Source organism: Mustela nivalis (assembly GCF_964662115.1).
Source record: "Mustela nivalis genome assembly, chromosome: 7".
NCBI classification, from domain to species: Eukaryota; Metazoa; Chordata; class Mammalia; order Carnivora; family Mustelidae; genus Mustela; species Mustela nivalis.
In genome coordinates, this window is record NC_139026.1 from 20,083,843 (window position 1) to 20,106,459 (window position 22,617).

At 41.1% G+C, this 22,617-nt stretch overlaps 1 protein-coding gene across 3 annotated transcripts in view; it reads right to left on the reverse strand.

Moving 5' to 3' along the window:
- Positions 1 to 22,617, reverse strand: part of SLC17A8 (solute carrier family 17 member 8) — a 46,951-nt gene that overhangs the window by 11,306 nt on the left and 13,028 nt on the right. Inside the window, exons 2-9 of one of the 3 annotated variants that reach the window (XM_082739216.1) lie at positions 19,734 to 19,986; positions 12,321 to 12,439; positions 10,215 to 10,329; positions 8,514 to 8,601; positions 4,467 to 4,553; positions 3,952 to 4,091; positions 3,679 to 3,828; positions 2,597 to 2,729 (exon numbers count right to left, since the gene is read on the reverse strand). In XM_082739216.1, the coding sequence (XP_082595342.1) occupies positions 2,597 to 2,729; positions 3,679 to 3,828; positions 3,952 to 4,091; positions 4,467 to 4,553; positions 8,514 to 8,601; positions 10,215 to 10,329; positions 12,321 to 12,439; positions 19,734 to 19,986 (1,085 nt within the window). Of the gene's footprint in view, positions 1 to 2,596; positions 2,730 to 3,678; positions 3,829 to 3,951; positions 4,092 to 4,466; positions 4,554 to 8,513; positions 8,602 to 10,214; positions 10,330 to 12,320; positions 12,440 to 19,729; positions 19,987 to 22,617 lie in introns of all 3 variants that reach the window. The other 2 variants (XM_082739217.1, XM_082739218.1) reach the window with 2 other exon arrangements.

The window sequence follows — 22,617 nt, forward strand, 5'->3', positions numbered from 1 at the left end:
TCTGTGCATATCTCAAAGCCTCCCAAGATCTGGCCCTAGTTGAGTAGTCCCATCTCTTGTCACCCTCCATCTCTTGAGCTCCAGACATTCTGACTTTCCTTCCTTCTGCTCTCTGGCATGCCACATTCATGCCTGCCTCGGGGGCATTGTTCATGCTGTTCCTTCTGCCTAAAACACCTTCCTGCAAGAGCTATAATACGGTAGCTAACATGAGGAGTTACCACCCAAGTGTATGCATTGGAAGGAGCAGTCACTGAAGGTTGATGTCAACTTCACAAGACGGAAGATGAACCCATGTGGAAGGACATGTGGTGAGGACTAGGTGAGAGGTGAAGGTGTGCAGAGCTCACAGTAAAGAGCAAGGGAAGGACCAGAGTCAGAGAAAGAAAGAGATATCCAGGGCCTGGTTGTGGAGGGAGATCTTCAGCTGGAGCAGAACATGATAACCAGAGGAGAAAAATTTGGCTCCTATATTTGTTTCTGATTTCTACAGTAACAAACTATCACAAATTTAGTGGCTTAAAGCAATACAAATTTACTACTGTACAGTACTGGAGGTCTGAAGACCAAAATGGGTCCTAGAGAGCTAGCATCAGGAGGCTAGGAGAGCTGTGTTCCTTCTGGAGGCTCTAGGGAAACTCCATTCTTGCTTTTTCCAGCTCTAGAGACTGTCTGCATTCCTTGGCTTTTGGCTGTATCTCTGATGTTTGCCTCTACCATCATATCTCCTTCTCTGATTCTGACCCTCTTGTCTCCTTTTAGAAAGAACCTTGTGATTAAATTGGGTCTACCCAGATAATCCAAGATTATCTCCCCATCTCAAGATCCTTAATTTTTTTTTAAAGATTTTATTTATTTATTTGACAGAGAGAGATCACAAGTAGATGGAGAGGCAGGTAGAGAGAGAGAGAGAGAGAGAGGGAGGGAAGCAGGCTCCCTGCTGAGCAGAGAGCCCGATGCGGGACTCGATCCCAGGACCCCGAGATCATGACCCGAGCCGAAGGCAGCGGCTCAACCCACTGAGCCACCCAGGCGCCCCTCAAGATCCTTAATTTGATCATATCTGCAAAATTCCTTTTCGTCATGTAGGGAAACATAAGCACACATTCTGGGAATTAGAACTTGAACATTTGGGGGAGGGCATCAATCTGTTTACCTCAGCTACCATAAATGCAGTGCCCCAGAGCTTCACCTCTCACCTACCAGAGAGCAGGTCCACACCTGCCAACATTCAGTCTCCTGTAAAAAAAGTTCACGTCAGTGGACACCTGATGCCAACACATTATTCCCAAACTCCCTGGTCAGACTTTATACCTGAAATACTGTGGGACCAGATTATGTCTGCCCTTGTGCAATCTCTATGTACTCTTCATTTCTAAATGGCCCTGACCCATTTAATCTAGAGTGACTGTCCACCTGTTCCCTCCATTCCAATGTAGTAGCTCTTGCGACTTTTCACCCATAGATGGCGCTGTTCTCTACTTCCTGCCTGTCCACCTCAAACCCCACCAGTCCTTAGGAGGAGGAGGAGCAGCAGCGACTGGGACACTGGCAAAGAGCTCAGACAGACCTGGGATCTTGCACAACATCTGCCACTTGAGCAAGTCACTCTTCTTTACTCCAGTTTCCTCACTGTAAACCACAGCATGGTTATAAGGATTAAATAAGATAATGTGTATAAAAGATGTCATTTAGTGTCTCACACAGAAAGCATCCAATAAATGCTAATTTAAAACACAAAAACAAAAAGAAATAAGGAAAAAGTGGAAGGTTTAAAAAAGGTAAGCAGTCATAAACATGGCAGGGGTTCACGATTACTTTCACCTACCTCTTTTGGAAAATCACCCTGTTTCCTTGTCTTTGCCAAATCAAAACATAAAGCAGGAAATAAATACAGAAAAGAGGGTGTGTGTGTGTGTGTGTGTACACCACATATACAAGCATAAGCTGAGAGGAAAGAAGACTATTCAGATAAAATATTTTTCTTGTGTTTCTTACCAAAAGCTGTATGTGGAGAAAGGGAAAGAGCTAAGGGAATAAACTACATAAGCAAAGGATTATGTGTTTGGGAGGATGTATGGGAAGGACAAATGATAAAGGTATGTCACAGGAAATCAGTTCACTTTGGCTTAAGAGTAGACGAAAGAAGCATTTCTACAGCTGGAGGTGTGTACTGATTTACCAGCTAAGTTGTCCTATCTCAGGCTGCACAAGCATGGGCTGGAGGACCAGTTGGCAGGGACATGATAGGCACTCAAGTATCGCTGGATAATGAACTTAGGAGACTTTAAGATCCTTTGTTATCTTCCTTTCTTCCTTTCTTTTTTTTTTTTTTTTTTAAGATTTAATTATTTGAGAGAGAGGGGGAGAGAACCAGACTCTCCACTGACATGGATCCCAACACAGGGCTTGATCTCACAACCCTGAGATCATGACCTGAGCTGAAATCAAGAGTTGGCTTCCCAACCAAATGAGGCACCCCAGGCGCCCCAGGATCCTTTCTAATGGGTAGATATAACCTCCAGGATATGCTCTGCAGCTCAGTTTCATCTCATTCTGTAAAGGCTGCTGAAGCCACCTATGAAGTCCATAGTACCTCCACAGTTCATGATTTTTCTGACAGCCGTTGTGGTCAAAATTTTCCTGCTTCTCAAATAATCAGCCAACTGTCCTCCAATAGGCACAATGATGGTCATAACCATGTGGGGAACTGCTGACAGGAGACCCACCTGGAATACAAAGAAGAAATGAGCTATTTTTAGCTGCTATGGAGAGTTGCACTTCCCCAATTCTCTGGGTCCCCTCCACTCCTGCCCCAACTGAGTTTAATTATCTAATTACCTGGGACCCAGATGGGCCTGAATTTTGTAATAAATAATGAATGAGTGAATTATTTTAAATACAGACCTGTGTCTCTGACCAGATTGGAAGCTCTTTGAGGACAGACAAGACTCGAGGACATACAAGACAAGACAAGAGGCCCCAGAACCTCCCATAGTGCCTCCACATGCTAGTCAAACACTTGTGGCAGAGTGAGCGCTCACTGATGGCAGCCATTATGACTTGACTATGCTAGCTCCTCCAAGGTCATTTCAGACAGTACCTGGAGCTACACACACAATGACCTCTGCTAGGCTACTGTTCTCCCCCTAGTACAAAGGAGGTTGTGTCTTTCATGATGATGGTTTATGTTTTACATCTATCCTTCCTTCCTGAAACACAGACAACCTCATGACAATGGCTGGGGACATTGAAAGAGGTTCTTTATAAACCATTCAAGGCAATGGTTGTTATTGCTATAACTGCCATTACAGAAAGAGGAATAGTCTGCTACTCACTGAGTAATTTGGGGGGGAAAACCCACAAAAACATCTTACCTTCAAATCTTTTTATCCTTACCTAATATGCAGTTCTTGAATTTAGCTTCAAAACCACTTTGAAATCAAATAGAACATAAGTCTTTAAAAGCAGTTTAATATAGCTCTGATTCTTATGAAGAAGAAATTAATAGCCTATATATACCATGCCCAAAATGTAGAACTTGTCTGACCTCTAGGGTATTAGGTGTCATAGAACTGTTATGAATGCTGATCATTAATTATTTTGTCATGCAAAGATTTTCTCAGTCGAAGCAAGGGATTTAAAGTTCAAGAACATTTGAAGCATCTCTGTGTTTACCTTACTTATTGCAAATCCAAAGACCTCTTCAAAGTAAGCAGGCTGACTTATTAACAGCAAATAAAAAGTCCAGCTTCTGCAAAAATTTGCCACAATGATTGCATAAACAGGCAATGATGTAAAAAATCTTTTCCACGGGGTGTTAAATTTCTGGAGAATAAAAACACCATGAGATTTTTAGTGGTTATATTGACATATTATTTTTTTAAGAGGACAACACAATCACTAAGAGAAGTAGAAAAGAGACCATTCTCATCTTTCCTCTGTACTTACACTGAGGCTAACCACGTTGGCTCCTTCTCCTATGCTTGTCTCTATGTAGGTCCTCTCCTCACTGGATATGGTTGGGTGAGCAGCTGGGCACTCGTAGGCCTGCAATAGCCAAAATGTGTACCAAATAATCCCAAACATGCCTGCAGTAAAAAACAAAATGTTTAATGATGTGGTTTCCATGTCCTCCATCCCTAAATATTCCAACTGTCATAATACTCCCAGATGGCATGATGTCCATCTAGAAGAAAGTATGTTTTGCTTTCCCTACTGCTGTCACTGCTGCCCATTATTGTTGTTAACTGGTATTTAAAGAAAGATAATATTGTTCTCATTAATAAACCCAACTTTGATATAAGCATTAAAAGAATCCTAAGCAGACAAGTATTCCATTTATATGATAAGCTTGTTTTAATCATCTCTATCTTCCTATAGTAAATTCTTAGCCAACCCCAAGATACAGTAAAATACCATCTCTATGAGTCATCCATGGGAACTCATGAAGTCAAATTACTCACCATAAATATAAAAGACAGAGGCCCATCCAATGTACTGAACCAACACCCCAGCCAGAGGCATGGCAATCACTGCCCCTGCATAGGAACCTAGAACAAGAAAACACGGAGGACACTTGACAACTGCTATGTGGGTCCCTTTAGCCCATCTAGAGTTCCTCTTGTGGAGAGGAAAATGAATCCACCTGAGCAAGAGCCAGAATGCCTCCGTGCAGAGGCCCAAACTCTCCATCTGACTTAAAATCGGGCTTCAGGGAGAGAAAGATCACTGGATGCCCTTTAACTTTGTCCAGTACCATGGAAGGACAAGACAAAGATTATTCAGGAACAGCAATTTTGAATCACATGAAAAAATAGGACAAAAAGATGGGGAAAAAAATCTAAGAGAAATTTGAAAAATTCAACCAGGTACAGTATTAGGGGTAAAGAGAGCAAACAAAGGAACAAATGAATTTGCCTTCCAGAGCTCACAGTTCAGGAGAATTATCACCCAGGTCTTTAAATGAGGACTTCAAACTAGTAAAAAATCATACTTTTTAGGGTCTTGATTTCTTTTTAAAAATCAGGAAACAATTCTATTCCAGGATGGCAGAATGAACAGGAAGGCTGCTCTCTCCACCTACCTCTGGAATGGGCCCATTTTTAAGTCTATTTCTTTGTAAAAACAATTAACCTTATAAATACTTACATATATGTGGTAATTTATCTTGTCTAGACATGATCCCAAAGGCTAGAGGCAGCAGCCTGGTCTCCGCCATCCCCTACAGATCCATGATAATATGCTATAGAGACATGAGCCCTAAAAACTCCCAATCAGTATTAACTGAGTCAAAAAAATTACTCTCTCAAATTCCCTCTGAGATGTGAATGAAAAAAATTCTTGCTCAGAAAAGTGAGTAGCAACAGGAAATTCTGTGTCTCAGACACCAATGCCAAGGAGACCTTTAGGGAATGGGAGTTTGGGGATCTTCCATAGAAAGAGATGAAATCCCATCTTTCCAAGCTGGACTTGACTGGCCATGAAAGGCCCAGCCTGGAATCCTAAGTGTGGACATCATGACACCTGAGGGAGTCTCTCAGTCTCTCAGAATCATTATTCTCAGATAGAAGATGGGAAAGACATCTCTATCTCACAGAGATGTTTGAGAATTAAATAAACTATGTGTGTGAAGATGTTTTGTAAGCTGTAATCCATGCCACACAAACCCCAACTATCAAGTGACTGTGATGTACAGAATGACAATGCTATTTTTTTTTTTTTTTTTTTTTTGGCTCAGACTTCCACAAACCAGTAAGACAAGTATTCCAAGGCACATTGCTTAGAAAGATCTGCAGGCCTGACTCTGCTGTGGATGTGAGGAAGGTGGTCTTCCCTGGACCAAAGTTGCTAGAAGTAAGGGGTAAGGAAATGCCCAGGACAGTGAGGGTCCAGGGATAACTCCACCACCTAAGAGGCATTGGGTGCTTTTTGTGTGTCCACTACTATGTTGAGGATTCCAAAGCCATGATTCTACTTAACCCTGCTTTCAAACTCTTGGTGTTGGTACCAATATCATCCTCCTTTGTAGGGGAAACCAAGGTGGGGGAAGGGCAGATAAATTTCCTGAGGTCACACAGGTGTGGGTGACAGGAACTAGGTCTGTAGGAATCCAGAGCCTTTATCTGTAACTACTTAATAATTTGGTCCTGCTTCCTCCACTCCAAAACTCCCATTAATTCTTCATAGTAGGAAGCATTCTCTCATAGAGGAAATTTTACACTTGAAATTGTCCTTCTCTGTCTAGTAGAAAACTCTTACTCATCCTTCAAGACATTGCTGACTAGAATCTGTCACACTCACAGCACCTGAGCATACCTCAATGGGGCGTGCCATCCAGACAGCCCTGGAGGAGCTCACTGCACCTTGATCCCTCCATTGTCAGACAGTGGAGGACAGAGGAGCCCTCCAATGATTGTTGAATGGCATGGGGTTGAGGGAGTAGCCATTAGGAGTGGACAGGTCCCCACTTCTGTCCTCACTAGCTGTGAAAACTCAACTAGATATTTCCTAAAGTACCTGCCAACTCCAATATTTTTTGTGTAAGAATGGATTAACCCCAAATTTGGGCTTCCTTCTAATGACACTTGGCTGTTCTTTCAAACCAAGACCACATCTTAGCTGGGAAAAGTAATAAAGCTTATGACTTTGATCAGGTAGCCTTCTTTGAAAGTCAACCATTTTAAACCAGCCCTTGAAAGGTTATAAAGACGCTAAGAATGGGGTGTGGCAGCTAGTCATTCTTGCTTTGCTGGCAAATCAAAATGAAAAGCCTTATAAATAAACCACCCAAAGAAAATAAAATCAAGGACCTGACAATTCATAAGGTCAGAATCTTATATTCTTCTAGAGTTGGCGCAGGTCAGTAGTGGAAGTGGAGATGATCTTAACTACAAACAAGAGGACAGAAATGGTTTCTAAGGACAAGAGAGGCTAAAGATGCAAAGACATCTCAACCGTGCATGCAATTCCAAGCTAGGCATAATTTGGGCACATTGGTGAATACTTCACAACAAAGTCCCAGGGATTCTATATAATAATAATAATCTACATTATAATAACAATTATTATTATTATTATTCAAGGAGGTAAAGAGAAAGAGCAAGGGAAAAATAAATGAAAATATTCACAAAAATTAAGAAGAAGCTTTATTTCTCCCTTTCCCTAAGAAATACAGGTTGGTTTTTCCTAGTAAAGACACACTAGCTTGAACAACTAGGCAGAGCTAAATTCCGATTCTAATTTTACCCAATCCCCATTGTGACTTTCATGGCCTGAGGCACTTTTATCTTCCTGAACCCCTTCCCCATAAAAAAAAATATTGCAAAATACATTTAACAACTATGCTGATGGTATCAGCATCCACTGTCTTGTTAAGTTATTGATTGGTATCTAGGAGACCCTTCAAACACTGATTATTCCAGAGACCCATAGAGGGCCAGTCCCAGAAACATGACTTGGAATAAGACAACATTAACAAGGTGAAGTTTGGTGACCCAGTAATTTACAGTCACTTCATTACTTAAGGATCACTATTGTGCTTTCAGGTAAGATGGATGGCCTCCATTTTCATCTGGAATGTAATGGTTAAAATTAATTAAAAGATCTCTATGACGGTATATACATAGTGTGTAGTGAGGAAAGTTCTGAATTAAGAAATAGGTGGTTTAGTGGTGCCTGGGAGGCTCAGTAGGTTAAGTGTCTGCCTTCAGCTCAGGTCATGATCCCAGAATCCTGAGATCAAGCCCTGCATGGGGCTCCCTGCTCAGCAGGGAGTCTCCCTCTCCCTCTGCCCCTGCTCTCTCTAATAGACAAAGAAATTTTAAAAAATAAAAAAGAATCAGGTAGTCTAGCTCCTGTTCCATGTCCAGTGTGACCTTGGACCTTGACTTCCACTCAATAAAACGAAACTTCAGACTTTAGTTTCAACTCCTCTGTCTATAAAAAGAAGAGGAGCAAAAGGCTTAATGATTCTCTCTTTTCTGCTTTTGACCTCAGCAAATATCATTGGTTGGCTAATTCAACAACCACTTCCAACCCCTTCTTTCTGACCTTTCTCTACTAATGGTGCTGGCAAGGACAGCACTTGGTTTCTTAGCTGCTTCTGCAGTTGCTAAAGAATCTGACACAATTAGGGCCAAGGAAATATGTGGAAGCCTCATAAGGGGCTTCTGGAAAGCATATGCTTTGCTGATAAAAGGAACAGACGTGGCTAGGACAACCATTTCCACTTCCTCCTGCCTGGAATGTGGGCTTGATGCCTGGAGCTGTAACAACCCTCTTGTGAACCAGAGGAACAAGTGGGAGAGTAAAGAGCTATCACTTCAAGGACAGCGGAACAGAAAATCAGAGCATGGTCAGGCCCTGACGGATGACTGTGCAGTGAAACCAGCACCAGCAATCACTCACCTTTGGACTTCTGTTATGCAAAAAAAAAATAAATCCTACATAGTAGGGTCTTCACTTAAAGACAAAGCCTTCCTGAGTAAAACTTAAGATTCTAATACACTTACCACAAAAAGAGGTTGTGGCCAGTCGGCTTCTCTCCAAAGGTGGTGCCCACTTACTCCACATCCCATGGCATGCTGGGTAGGTCACACCCTGGCAAAACAGTTGAACATAGATTATTGATTTGACTCCAGTTTCTGCTTGTGTTTGAAACATGGACCCTGCTTCTTTAAGAGAGGCTACAAGATAAAACCTAAATCATGAATACCAAGTAGCTTATGTCAGCTATTTTAACTCACAGCACAGATGCTTCAATTTGAATATCAGTTCCAATGTAAGGATGGTGGGGAATGGGAAAGGAATCTCTATAGTTCATATTATTATAGAATATTGGTGTAGAAAGAGATTTCTGCAACCAGCTGGTCCATCCCCTCAAGATACAGAACCTGAGGCCAAGAGCCATGAACTGACTACATTCTAGTCTTCATGGCTGTTAATAGCAAGTTCTTTCCACCCATCAGTTATTTTTCAAAGTCTGGTATATGTCCCTCTAGTGGAACTAGAGTTGGATTTGAGTTGCTACAACAAATGACATTTTTTTTTCCATTACTGGTGCATATATATTCTAATAGGCTTTAAGAAACAATGTAACTGATATGACGAAGTGGTGATGCAACATGGGGGCTTAAGTGGGTAGGAGAAGAATAAATGAAACAGGATGGGAATGGGAGGGAGACAAACCATAAGTGACTCTTAATCTCACAAAACAAACTGAGGGTTGCTGGGGGGAGGGGGTTTGGGAGAAGGGGGTGGGATTATGGACATTGGGGAGGGTATGTGCTTTGGTGAGTGCTGTGAAGTGTGTAAACCTGGTGATTCACAGACCTGTACCCCTGGGGATAAAAATATATGTTTATAAAAAATAAAAAATTAAAAAAAAAGAAACAATATAACTGATGCATGAAACCAATGATTTCAAAGATATTGTTGCTTGTGATAAGATTCTTGTGTGTGTGTGTGTGTGTGTGTGTGTGTGTTTTAATGAATTGATCTAGGGAAAAACTGTAGGTAAATAATAGTACAAATTGTACATGGCTATGACAGAAGTGAAGGAGGTTAGAGGTGAATGACTGAGCTTGGGAAACTCTGCTCTATATCAGGGCTCAGGAAACTATGGCCTGATTTAGCTCACCATCTGTTTTTGTACTACTCTTGAGGAAGTACTGGTTTTTACATTTTTTTTTCCTAGACTCACATTTTTATTTTCTTATTAATTTTTTTAATTCCAGTGTAGTTAATATACAGTGTTATAATAGGTTAGGTGTACAATATAATGATTCAACAGGTCCCTGAGTTAAATCTCTGTGTAACACTACATCCTGGAAATTTACAGATTTATTAATAAATCCATTTAAATTGTTTTAGTGTAAAGGGCCACTGCTATGTGAACTATCATATTTTGACTTCAGTTTCATCATTCATTAAATGACAGGGGTTGGATTAGATTGCCTCTAAGATCATTTCTGCCTCCTCATGTGAAATTCTGCACTCTATGAAATGGTCCTTTATTGTGTATACATTTGTAATCACACAGGCATTCTAATTAAAGCATTCGTGACAGTAGTTAAAACTGAAGAGTGGAAATAGCAGGACAAGGTGGAAGACCAGAAAACTCAGTAAAACAGTTTTTCTTTAGAAGCTGAATTATCTAAAGGACCATACTTTATCTAGCAGTAGCAAAAACCATTAAGGAAACAATCTCCTACCTCCACTAGACCTTGCAAGATTCTGACACACATGACACAGCCGTAATGCACTCTGGCCGCCGAAGGGATGAACATGTTCAAGGTTGATGTTAAGAAGATGGCGGCTCCAAAGACCCTGAGGGACCAAAACACTGTGTTAGGGGGCAGGCACACTTGTGGATATGGCGCTTCAGTCAGACATCAGGAATGAGCCTCGCCATTCATGGAAAGTCACCATGGAAATTAATAAAAAGAGAAATAGATATTGTGTTAGGATCTGGTGTATCCCAAGCTAGACTGTTGGGCAGCTATGAATCCTGAGCTCATCCCTGGACCCATTATAGGCAGGTTGTTGGCAATATGGGAATATCCTTCCCAAATGAAGTACTGAAGCTAGAGATTGACCAACATGAGGTGAGCTTGCTGGAGATGCACCATTCTGCTTACTTCTACCCAACAGACTCGTTCTATTACCACATGACATTGACACATTTGGATTGTGTCTCCTGCCTCGCAATTATGCTGTCACTTTACCAAAAGGCCATACTATCGGAAAGCAGCCTATGTCCTGGGACAAGCCACGCACAAAACGGGCTGTGTACCTGTCTGAGCCCGCAGCCTGCTGCCCAGTTCCCCATGCCTTCTCCCTGCCTGGACCAGAGGGTCCTGGGAAAAGAGAAGAGGCAGCCTTTTCTTCTTTTCTCACACATTAATGATGCTTCACTCCTTTTAATATGTTAGAAATATGCGTGATTTCCTTTTATGGCAGAAGTATAAGCAGTAATCCCTGAGATCATATGAGCCAGTATTTTATCACTTTTTGAAAAGAATACAAAAGATAAGTGATAATGAAGGATGCAAATTAGGCCAGAATGTAAGTAAACAAAGTCCTGCTTGTACATATTTAGATCTTATGGTATTGACTTTTTTTTTTTAAAGATTTTATTTATTTATTTCACAGACAGAGATAACAAGTAGGCAGAGAGGCAGGCAGAAAGAGAGGAAGAAGCAGGCTCCCTGCTGAGCAGAGAGCCCGATGCAGGGCTCAATCCAGGACCCCGGGATCATGACCTGAGCCGAAGGCAGAGGCTTTAACCCACTGAGCCACCCAGGCGCCCCTTGACTTTCTTTTTTACCTTAACCCATAAAACAAAATATATTTTATATTGCAACTCAAAACATAACCATACTCACAAATGTAACCAAAACAAATTTCAAGAACCAATACTTAAGGGCGCAATGAATTAAGATATTTTCTATTCTATTTTATTCTATTTGGGTTTCCTCTTTTCTATTTTTCTGTCCTTTTTTGGAAAATGCTCAATGGTAAATCACATGTTGACTTCATTACCATCTAATGAGTTATCTTTTAGAGTTTGAGAAACTGCTTTATAAAATGTATGGTTCATGAAATCCATACATGTACTGTGACACACGACATACAATTGGAAGGAAACTTGAGACATTTAGCAGACCCCTGTGCAGCTACATATACACCCTATGTATCCTCCAAAAGGCCATCTTCTTTGGCTTGAATGTCTGTAGTGACAGAGAACTCTACTGCTCCTTGAGGCAGCTCATTCTGTCTTGGGTAGTTTTAATTGCTCAAACACCTACGATAGAATTTCAAGGTCATTAAAGACATCTTGAAACCTAGAGGCAAAGCCCCTACTACTCACATGACAAAATCTATATGGTACTGAACTATTTTAATATAGTACATAGGATCACAGAATGTCACTTGTCAAAGGAAACTCAAACACAATCTAAACCATACTTTATTTCACAGATGAGCAAAAAGACCCAGAAAAGCAAAAAAAAAAAGTGACTCTAGAGGCTACCAAGTTGAGTTATTTAGTGTCCAGGAACATTTCTTCTGATTCAGAGTCAACTTCTCTTTTTACTACATAATCACTAAAAGAGTTGCAAGATAAGTTAGACAAAAAAGTAAATAACAAGAGACGCTTAAGAACGGAATCACATCAATATCTGTGAATCACATCTATTGGAATGGCTCCTGTCTTTCCTTCTGCATCTCTAAATCGAGAGCAAACTAAGCAGATTTTATAAAAACACAAAATCATGTTATGGTGTGTACCTCATTCGTGTTATTTCAGTTTGCCTTACCTGTTAGCAGCAAACTTATTTGAAATGAAACCACCTGGAATTTGTGTCACAATATAACCCCAGAAGAAAGATCCATGGATAAGGCCCACTGTCTCTGGATCCCAGTTAAATTGTGCTGTCTGAAATGAGAAATCAGATACGGTTGTGTTTGTAAGAAAACACTTGACAACCATTTTTCACCAATGATCCTACATAACAACCCCACCAGGTCCTTCTTTCCTTCCTTTATTCAACAAATATTTGTGGGGGCACCTGGGTGGCTCAGTGGGTTAAGCCTCTGCCTTCAGCCCCGGTCACGGTCTCAGGGTCCTGGGATTAAGCCCTACATCGGGCTCTCTGCTCAATGGGAATCCTGCTTCTCCCTCTCTCTCTCTCGGTCAAATAAATAAACAATATCTTAAAACAAAGTCCCTGCTGTCATTGAGCTTGTCTTCTAGTGAGAGCAAGGAGAGATTATGTTCAAACTTAAATACATATATAAATATATATGTGTGTGTGTGTGTGTGTGTGTGTGTGTGTCTGTCTGTCTGTCTGTGTGTGTGTGTGTGTGTATGAGGACAGAGGCCATATACACACACACACACACACACACACACACTTAATAATGACACAACCCTTAAGCCATTGAAAATGTGATTCTCCAGGGCTAGGCCCCCTTTCCTCTCTTTCTTCCGAAAGTTAACTCTTTTTTTTTCAGACTCCTCGCAAATGTTCCTTCCTCTGAGGAAGCTCCCCAACTCCCTTTTGAAGTGGTCACCTTTTCCTGCACTTATCCCACAGACCTCTGTCCTTACAGCCCTGGCCCCTGCTGGGTGCTCTTCTCGAACTAGCTATTACATGTCCATTTCTTACACTGGTGGCTAGCAACTCTAAGGGAACAGACATGTCCCTTTGGCTTTATAACCTGAGTACCTAAAATAAATTTCTGGAACATAGAAGGTGCAAGTAAATATTTGCCAAATGAAGAAATACATGAATGGCTTTGTAAAGGATTGGGGGCACCTGGCTGGCTCGCTCCCAAGAACATGCTCCTCTTGATCTCAGGGTTGTAAGCTCGAGCCCTACATTGGGTGTAGAGATTCTGCTTGAACACCTTTAGAACCAGAGAATTCAACTGCTCCTTGAGGTGGCTTGGTCTGTCTTGAATACTTATTGCTCAAATATCTACTACAGAATTTCAAGGGCATTAAAGACATCTTGCAATCTAGAGGCAAGCCCCTACTACTCACATGGAAAAACCTGTATGGTACTGGACTATATTAACATAGTCCATTAAAAATAAGTCGATATGACATAGTCCATTAAAAATAAAATCTTTTTTAAAAAACAACCGAGACTATGGACTCTGAAAAACAATCTGAGGAGTATGAAGTGGCGGGGGGGTGGGAGGTCGGGGTACCAGGTGATAGGTATTATAGAGGGCATGGATTTCATGGAGCACTGGGTGTAGTGAAAAAAATAATGATACTGTTATGCTGAAAATAAATAAATTTTTTAAAAATTAAAAAAAAAAAAAAGCAATCATATCAAAATGGAAGGTGTTCCTGTTATGGAGGAAAGGTTCTTAATTATCAACATATTACGCCTTATCAACTTCTGTCAGTTTATTTTCCCATCACAAGCTGTTATGTATTTATTTGCTCACTTATTCCACATTCACCTAGTGCCTCCTGTGTGCCAGGTCAGGTGCTAGACAGTGCAAATCCTAACTCAAACAAGAATTGCTTTCATGTTCCAGGAGATCACAGTCCATGTAACACTGGCCTGTCCTCTATACCGTATTTCCCATTTTACCAATTAGGAAATTGAAGTTTAAGTGTAAAATGAAACTGGGGTTCCTGGCTGGCTCATTTGGCTGAGCATCTGCCTCTGGCTCAGGGTGCGATCAGAGTGTTCTGGAATAGAGCCCTGCATCAGGCTCGCTGCTCAGCGGGGAACTTGCTTCTCCCTCTCCGGCTTCCCCTGCCTGTGCTCTCTCTCTCTCTCTCTCTGTGTGTGTGTGTGTCAAGTAAATAAATAAAATCTTAAAAAGAAAAAAAAAAGTAAGATGAAACTGGGGTGCCTGGCTGGCTCAGTTGGTAGAGCATGTGACCCTTGATCTCAGGGACATGAGTTCAAGTCCCATGTTAGGTAGATATTACTCAAAAAAAAAAAAAAAGAAAAAGAAAAAGAAAATGAGAGAGAGTAAAATGAAACTAACAATCATTATTCAAATCAGCTCACCAAATTTTTACTTTCTGCTACTATGTGCCACACATTATACTAGGCCCTGGGGATACAACAGTGAACAGAACAAGAGTAATTGCTATCTTCACAAAGATGCCAGTAGGGACAGTAGCTAGTAAACAAATAAACAAGTACAGCCTGTGTTAGATGATAATCAGGGATGAGGAGAAAAAATAAATCAGGGAGGGGGACAGGAAGTGCTGGAGAGGAGTGAGGTAGAGCGCAATTTTAGATAGAGAGGGAAGGCTTCATTGAGGAGGTGATTTTTGAGTAAAGCTCTAAAGGAAAGAAGAGAGCAAATAATTATCTGAGACAACTTTCAAGGCAGAAAAATAGCAAATGCAAAGGCCCTGAGGTTAGAGGAACAGCAAGATGTCAGGATACCTGGGAGGTAACGAGCGCAAGACACAAGAATAAGAGTTAAAGTAAGAGAGGTTCAAATGATGAGAGACCCTTGAAATCACCAAAAGGATCTTGGCTTTTAATCAAAGAAAGATGGAAACCATTAGAAGCTTGGAGCAAAAGAGAGACATAATTTTATTAAGGCACTGTTCATGTATTCCCTCCCTTAATTCTTACAACACCTTGGCTCTCCTTTTGTAGATGAGGAAAATAAGGCTTGGAGAGACTAACTGACTGGCCCAAAGTCATACAACTAGTTACAAGGAGAGCCAAGATCATGATCTCTTATCGGCTTGACCCAAAAAACTACATTCTTTGCACTGTTTGTAGAACTTGAATTTCTTACTAAGAAAGAGAGATTAGACATCTTTGCCTTGAGTCACAGAATGACCCAGGGAGCCAAAGATCCAAGGCAGAGGGATTCACTTCTTCCAAAGACTAATTACCAATCAAAATGTCTCCTGCTCACACTTTCCTCTCTGAGGGACCGTGTTTCCAGGTATTCTCTGAAGGAGATCATACATGTCAAACAGCACTTGGGCCTGCTGAGAACTGACTTTCATCATCACTTGAGCCCCATTAGAATCATAATGGCCACATGTATGTGTCTCTCTCTCCAATCTGAACCCAGAAATTGTACTTAGACAAGGCTGAACACCTGAACTGGAACTTTGAGTTTAGTTTTAGTTTCAAGGCCAAGTAAGTCCGTTCCTGAGCAAGACACTTCACTATGGAGGACGAACGTGAGAAGTGATGGAAAAGGAAAGAAAAGAGTCCATGGAGAGACCTAGGACAGTGAAGCATACTCAGAGAGAAGCAGATGAGGCACTGTATGGAACAAGCAAGCTGGAGACCTTAGCTAAGGATTTCCTCATTCCCAGGAGGGCCAGCTCCACTCTGCCCTTCCTGGCAGAGCCTCTGTTTATGCCCTGGAAAGAATTAGGTAAAGATTTATTTTCTGCCCCTCATGGAATACAACCAGGATTTCAGTCCCACCACAGGCTGAGCTCCCCACTGTTCAGGGCACGGACTGCACAAATACACACATCAGACCTGCTTTCTGCCCTTCACTCTCATGAGATCCCATACAGCCCTAGCATAATTCCTTTTTTTTTTTTTTTTTTTGAATAATTTCTTTCTTTTTTTTAGATTTTATTTATTTATTTATTTATTTGTCAGAGAGAGAGAGAGAAGAGTGTGTGTGAGCACACAGCAGGCAGAGCGGCAGGCAGAGGCAGAGAAAGAAGCAGGCTCCCTGTCAAGGTAGGAACCTGATGTGTGACTTGATCCTAGGACCCTGGGATCATGACCTGAGCCCAAGGCAGTGGCTGGACCGACTGAGCCACCCAGGTGTCCCGCATAATTCCCTTTTTAACTTGACCTGCTTTCACTGCATTTCTATTCCTTGCAACCAGCAATCTCTGACCAGGACATAAGGACAACTTGTTCAAGGTCCCAGAGTTAATAAACAAAAGAAGTCAAGTGCGAAACCAGGTCTGGCCAATTCAAAAGCCCATGCTCTTAACTCTACAGGACTCATGATTCATGGGAAGGAGTTTGGACTTTTCCTGAAGTTAAAAGAGATAATCACAAAGTTTCTCAAACATCAGTCACTTACTGCTTGCCATATGTCAGATGCTATTCTAAGTGATTCATGTGTTTTAAAATTCATAATTATTAAACTAAAAGTGAGTATTCACACATCAGCTAAAATTACCCTGTATACCACTAGTACAGTATAACCTAAATATTTTCAAGACGTACATACTCATACTGCTTACTTCTCTCCTCTTTTGAAAATGAGGACTTCAAAATATCTCAGTGAAAAATATGTAGTTCCTCACTCCCATAAAATGAAAAAACAGATAAACAAAAATACCAGTAAAATCTTTGTCATTAGGGTGAACATATTCAGCTGACATGTAAGCTTTGTTCTATATGAGTAAGAGAGAAATGACCAGCTATAAATTGGAGTTGTCCTAGAGCTTCCGAAATGCTCCCAAACTCCTATTTTTGAGACCAGAAGAAATTATGCAAAGCATACTTTAGTTCTCCATCGGTTTCTCTAAGACTCCAAAGGGAAAACTACAAAACCAGAGAGCACACACTAGCATTGTTCCTTAGATTTATCAAAAATGTCTTTTCCATATGCCTCCAAGCAGACTCTGTGGACCTAGGCCTATCTTTCCAGGCAACAAACAAACACAAACCAGCATCTCATTTTGATCTGGGCCTCGGCAGACAAGTTTTAATTAGCTGGCCCTGCTCACAAAAGGCTGTGAGAATGCATGTGATACACATCTGAAATCTCACTAATATACATCACTCTTTATTTAAAAAATGCATGGCTTGCCCCATCATACCTCTCCTGCCCTCCCTCCAAACCAAAAAAATAAACAACTAGCATATCCTTTGAGAACAAATTCAGCTGCGGCATCAGAAAGAGGCTCGCAGACTCTCCATTGTTCTCTTCTCATCTGGCAGAAAAATCTCTTAGCTAAAAGAAAAGAAAAAAAAAAAAAAAAAAAAGCCTGCAGGGCCAACTAACGACTTCTTTTTAGTGGATAAGAATCAAACTTCCCCACACCAGCCCTTAGCAGGAACTGTTCCAGGTAATGCTAATAGCTGTGGCATGAAAGAGGGTGTTCGACAATAAAGTCCGGGAAATAATGCACACCACAGCCCCCTCTTGGAGACTCTCACACAGGACACAGTACAATAAAAGCTCCCATTTCGTATGACACCTTCTTCCTGGCACAGCCTATAGACAGTGACAAAACAGCAGTGAGGAAACTCTGACGTCAGTGTTTCTCCACATACACACAGGGACCAGAGACCTCGGTGCCTCTCTGCGAACTGGTATACCTTCACACAAGTCATTCCCGGGCGTGTGTTCAATACAATGAGACATGTATGCACTGGGCATACATTTGGATTTTTTTTTTTTTCCCCATAGCCTCAATACTTCTCTAGGTCTACTATATAAGAAACAAGCCAGATTTCATCTTTCCAGTGATTCATAAAAAAACAATGCTTTTTTCTAATATAAGTTCAATTAGCCGACATATAGTATGTCATTGGTTTTGGATGTAATGTTCAATGATTCGTTAGTTGCATTTAACACCCAGTACTCATCACATCGTGCACCCTCCTCAATGCTCTTAAGTCACATCAGAGCATGCTTGCTTGTGACTACAAATGCCTTTGAACTGGGCTTCCTGCTTCTACTCACTCCAATCCCAGTCCATTGGGAGACCCCTGGCTGGATACAGTGGGCCCTGCACAAAGCCCACCTATGACTCCCTACATGGCTTACCAGTCGTTACCTGGCCTAACCTCTATTTACCCTGGTGTCCCCCGATGCTTGCCATGCTCTACTCTCCTACAGGGGTTCTCAGCCTTTAATCCAAAGACAGAAGGTCACGGACCTGTGAACTTTGGTGGGAAAATTCGGCATTTTTATTTTCTCTAACTGGTAGCTGAAATTTAGCATTTCCTGTGATTATGAATGTAGGCAAAAAACCACAATAGTAGTATCAGTACCTGTGACTCCATTGCTAGTGGAAATTATAAATCTGTTCATATGACAGTTGTCACCACTATCTTAAACTATGGTTTATACTGCAAACTTCAAACTTACTGTAATTTTATTTTATTTTTTAAAAAGACTTTATTTATTTATTTGTTGGGGGGGCAGAAAGGACAAGCAGGGGGAAGCGGCAGGCAAACGGAAAAGCAGGCTCCCCGCTGTGCAAGGACTGTGACGTAGGACTAGATCCCAGGACCCTGGGATCTTGACCTGAGCCGAAGGCAGATACGTAACTGACTGAGCCACCCAGGCACACCAAAAGTACAGTAATTTTAGACCCATTGTTAAATTTTGTCATCTGATGGGTTCGTAAGGAAACCCATATGTTTCTATATCATTAACCTTACTTTTCAATAATTTGATATATATATTTCAATATAATCAGTTTCATTTATAATCCCATGCATTTTATTTAAAGAATTTAAAACAGGGGCGCCTGGGTGGCTCAGTGGGTTAAGCCGCTGCCTTTGGCTCAGGTCATGATCTCAGGGTCCTGGGATCGAGTCCCACATCGGGATCTCTGCTCAGCAGGGAGCCTGCTTCCTCCTCTCTCTCTCTCTCTGCCTGCCTCTCTGCCTACTTGTGATCTCTTTCTGTCAAAAAATTAATAAAATCTTTTTTAAAAAAAAGAATTTAAAACATTATTTTGCAAAGGATTCATCAGTCTACAGCAGATTGCCAAACGGGTCCATGGCTCAGAAAAGTTGAACTCCTATCTCAGTTCCTAAACAACATCATTTTCTCTCTCTCTCCCTCTCTTTCCTCTCTACCTCCCTCCCCTTCTCTCCTATAGTCTTTATCACAAGATGTTCCTTTCTCTTCAAGCGCTCTTCTTCCCACCTCAAGGAAACACCTTTTGTCTGTCAGTTCCTCCTTATCTTTCAGAACCAGCCATCACTTTCTGTGGGAATTCTTCCATGATATCCAAGTCTGGCCCAGCATCCTCCGATGTGACCCCAAGCATTCTGAACACCTCCAACCCAGCACTACCACTGTGAATCATGCTGACTTACTTGGACATCTCTATGGTGACAAGGGCCCAGCCCATGCTGCTCATCATTCTCTCTCCTCCACCTTGCACAGTGCCTGGCACATGGTAGCCATTCTACCTTTTTGTCACATCAATGCAAGAGGGGCAGTGCTTTCTTTCCTATAGCCAAGTATTTGCACAGCCCCCACCAAACACAGACACTGACCTGAACTTCTGGTTTTCCATCGACATAGACAGTGCTGTTGTTGACCATTTCCACAATGGCTACTCCTAGATTGCACCGAATCCCAAAGGAAATGCAGAATCCCAGCCCGCTCATGATGGCAATGATGTAACGCTTGGGGAGGCCACAGCAGTGGCAGTTGCAGAGCGGGGGCGTCTGCCTGGAAGTCTGCACTGGCCTTCCTTCTTCATTCAACTCAGTGTTATCTTCTTCCTCATTGGTCCCATCAATTTTTCTATAGTGGAAGAAAAATGGTCAAAGAAAAGCCAGAATTAGAGAAAAAAAGGAAGTATACTACGCAAAAAGAAAAGGTCTACCAAAGAAGAAAAAGGGAAACCCAAAGTAAGTTGCAGCCTGCCTTTTTGAAAGTTGTTATTGTCATGAAAATAAATAATAGTGATCAGCATTACTGATCTTCTGGGGATAGTGTTGCACTTTTATAGGCATTAGGTCATTTAAAGCTCACAACTACTCCATGACATTGTTGGTGTTATCTTGCTATTATACAGGTCAGGAAACTAGGTCTTGTATGAGGTGGGATGCAAATCCAAGTCCAAGTCTGTGTCCTCGACAATACACTTCACTGAATTTCCTGCTGGAAAAGGATTGACAGACTTCGTTCACATTTTATGACCTAGCTAACTATTACGCTTCTTGATTTTAGTGTCACCTAAAGCTTGCTAAAAAGATAGCAAGTAGAAAATCAATCCAATGGCAGATTCTTTTCTTCCTCTTTATCTAAATCTTAATAAAATGTTAGGTAGAGGTAGGGAGGCACATTTTCTACCACAGCACATAGCCAGTGGGTTGTACATCCTTTCTTTCTAGGTGGTTCTTTCTAGGATTTTTCACTGACTTCTACAGGTTCAGATTATGGTATGTCAAGACAGTGAATTCACCCTTTTCTTTAAAAAATAAAAGGGAATTGGGCAAACTGAACACTGTCAATGATCAAAAAACTATTTGCATCTTCTCACATATTGTAACCCTTCTGAGGATGTTGCTATGGCCCAACTAAGGTCCAAACTTTTATAAAAATGAGCAAAGCTTTTAAGTATTCATGAATATTGAATTCAATAATAAATAGCTAATACAATGATTAGCAGAATGGATTGAGATACAAATAATCTGCCCACCAATCCACAGAGAATATGATCTTGGTAGTTTTTAAGACTCAAGCAAAATCAGATTTAAAGTATTTGTATAGAGAAATAAATATACTAGATTCAATTCAATTCATCAAATATTTCTTGAGTGCATGTTGTCTGTCGGGCACTATGCCAAGGGTTGGGGAGCAATAAAGTATGTGACATGTTCTCTGCTTTCCTTCAGGTCTTAGCTGGTGAGGAAGAAAGTCAAGGAGCCATAATTACTGGATTATTCAGGTTTTGTTGAATTCAAAGTGAGAGCAATGATAAAGCCAGGGAAGGAGCTTTCAATTTTAACTGAGCTCCGAGTGTGAGCTTTAATAAATGGATGAGCACGCTGAAATAACCAGAAGAGAACTTCAGCAACTTCTCAACGTACCTAGCTACCCATCTGCATTTATGCTGATGTCTACATTTTCTTTGGTAATTGTCCAACCAACCTCTCTCCCTGGGCACCAGATTTCACCTCCTCTCACCTACTCAAGGATATTATTCCAGAAATTCCCACTCCCATAATTCATCAATTATTTTTGCCTCTCTGCTAGATCATTCCTATTAGCTACAAATATGCTCTTATTTCTACCACATCATTCTCCTCCAGCTACGCCCATTTTCATCTTCTTTTTTTAGAAAAACTGGAAGACTCTTTCTTCAATTCCCCACCACCCATTCTTTCTTGGACCTATTCCAACCAGGTATCCCCCAGCCTGTCCACCAAAATTGCTCTTCTGAAGGTCATCAATGCCTTCCGTTGAGCCTTTTGCTCAACCCAATGGTCATCTTAGGTCCTCAAGTAATCAGCCTATCAGCACTTAACACAATTGATCACCGTTTCTTCCTTTATTTTCTCTCAAGAAACAACACTCATGTGCTCTTCCTCTTAATTCTCTGACCACTCTTTCTGTTTTGTCTTTTAAACCAATTCCCTACTTCCCTGATCTGTAAACACCAGGATGCCCAAGACTCAGCTCACAGATCTCTTTTCTTTTCTATCTACACTCTGGAAGTGATCTTATTCCATCTGTGGGCTTTAAATACAGATCCCAATTTTCATAAAGAGACTTATTTGACATCTCCTTGGACACACAATCAGCATCTCAAATTTAACATATCCAAACTGAGTTTCCCTTAAAAAAATAATTTCTAAGATCTTTCCCATCCCCGGTAATGATCATTTTGTTCCTCTGGCTGCTCAGGTAAAAACCTTGAAGTCATCCTGAATGCTTGATTTCTTCTCCACTCTATACCCAAACTAGGAGCCAGTGTGACTTAGTTAGAATATTTACTCTTCCACTTACTTAGCTGTGTGACTTTGGTCTAGTTAACCTCTTTGGGCTTCTGTTTCTTCATCTGAACCTAGGAATCATAAAGTAGTTTCTTCTTCATGGGGTTCTTCCCAGGATTATCATAAGTGGATTATTATATTTAGACCACTTAGAACAGAACCTAACACACATGAAAACTCAATGTATATCAGCTACTTTTATTACATTAATTCCCACAGTCATTTAATGAGTTCATTCTGTTAGACTGAGCATTGATGCCATGTATTGTCATTAAATTGATGTTCAAGAATCATTTGAATCACAGGACTATTTATAATGAGTGGTCCTGGTGATCTCCATGAATTTCTGGCATCAGAACATATATAATTTGTATCCCATGGAAAACTGTTGCTCTAATGTTGACACCCCATTACAATGGTACCAGTAGTCTTA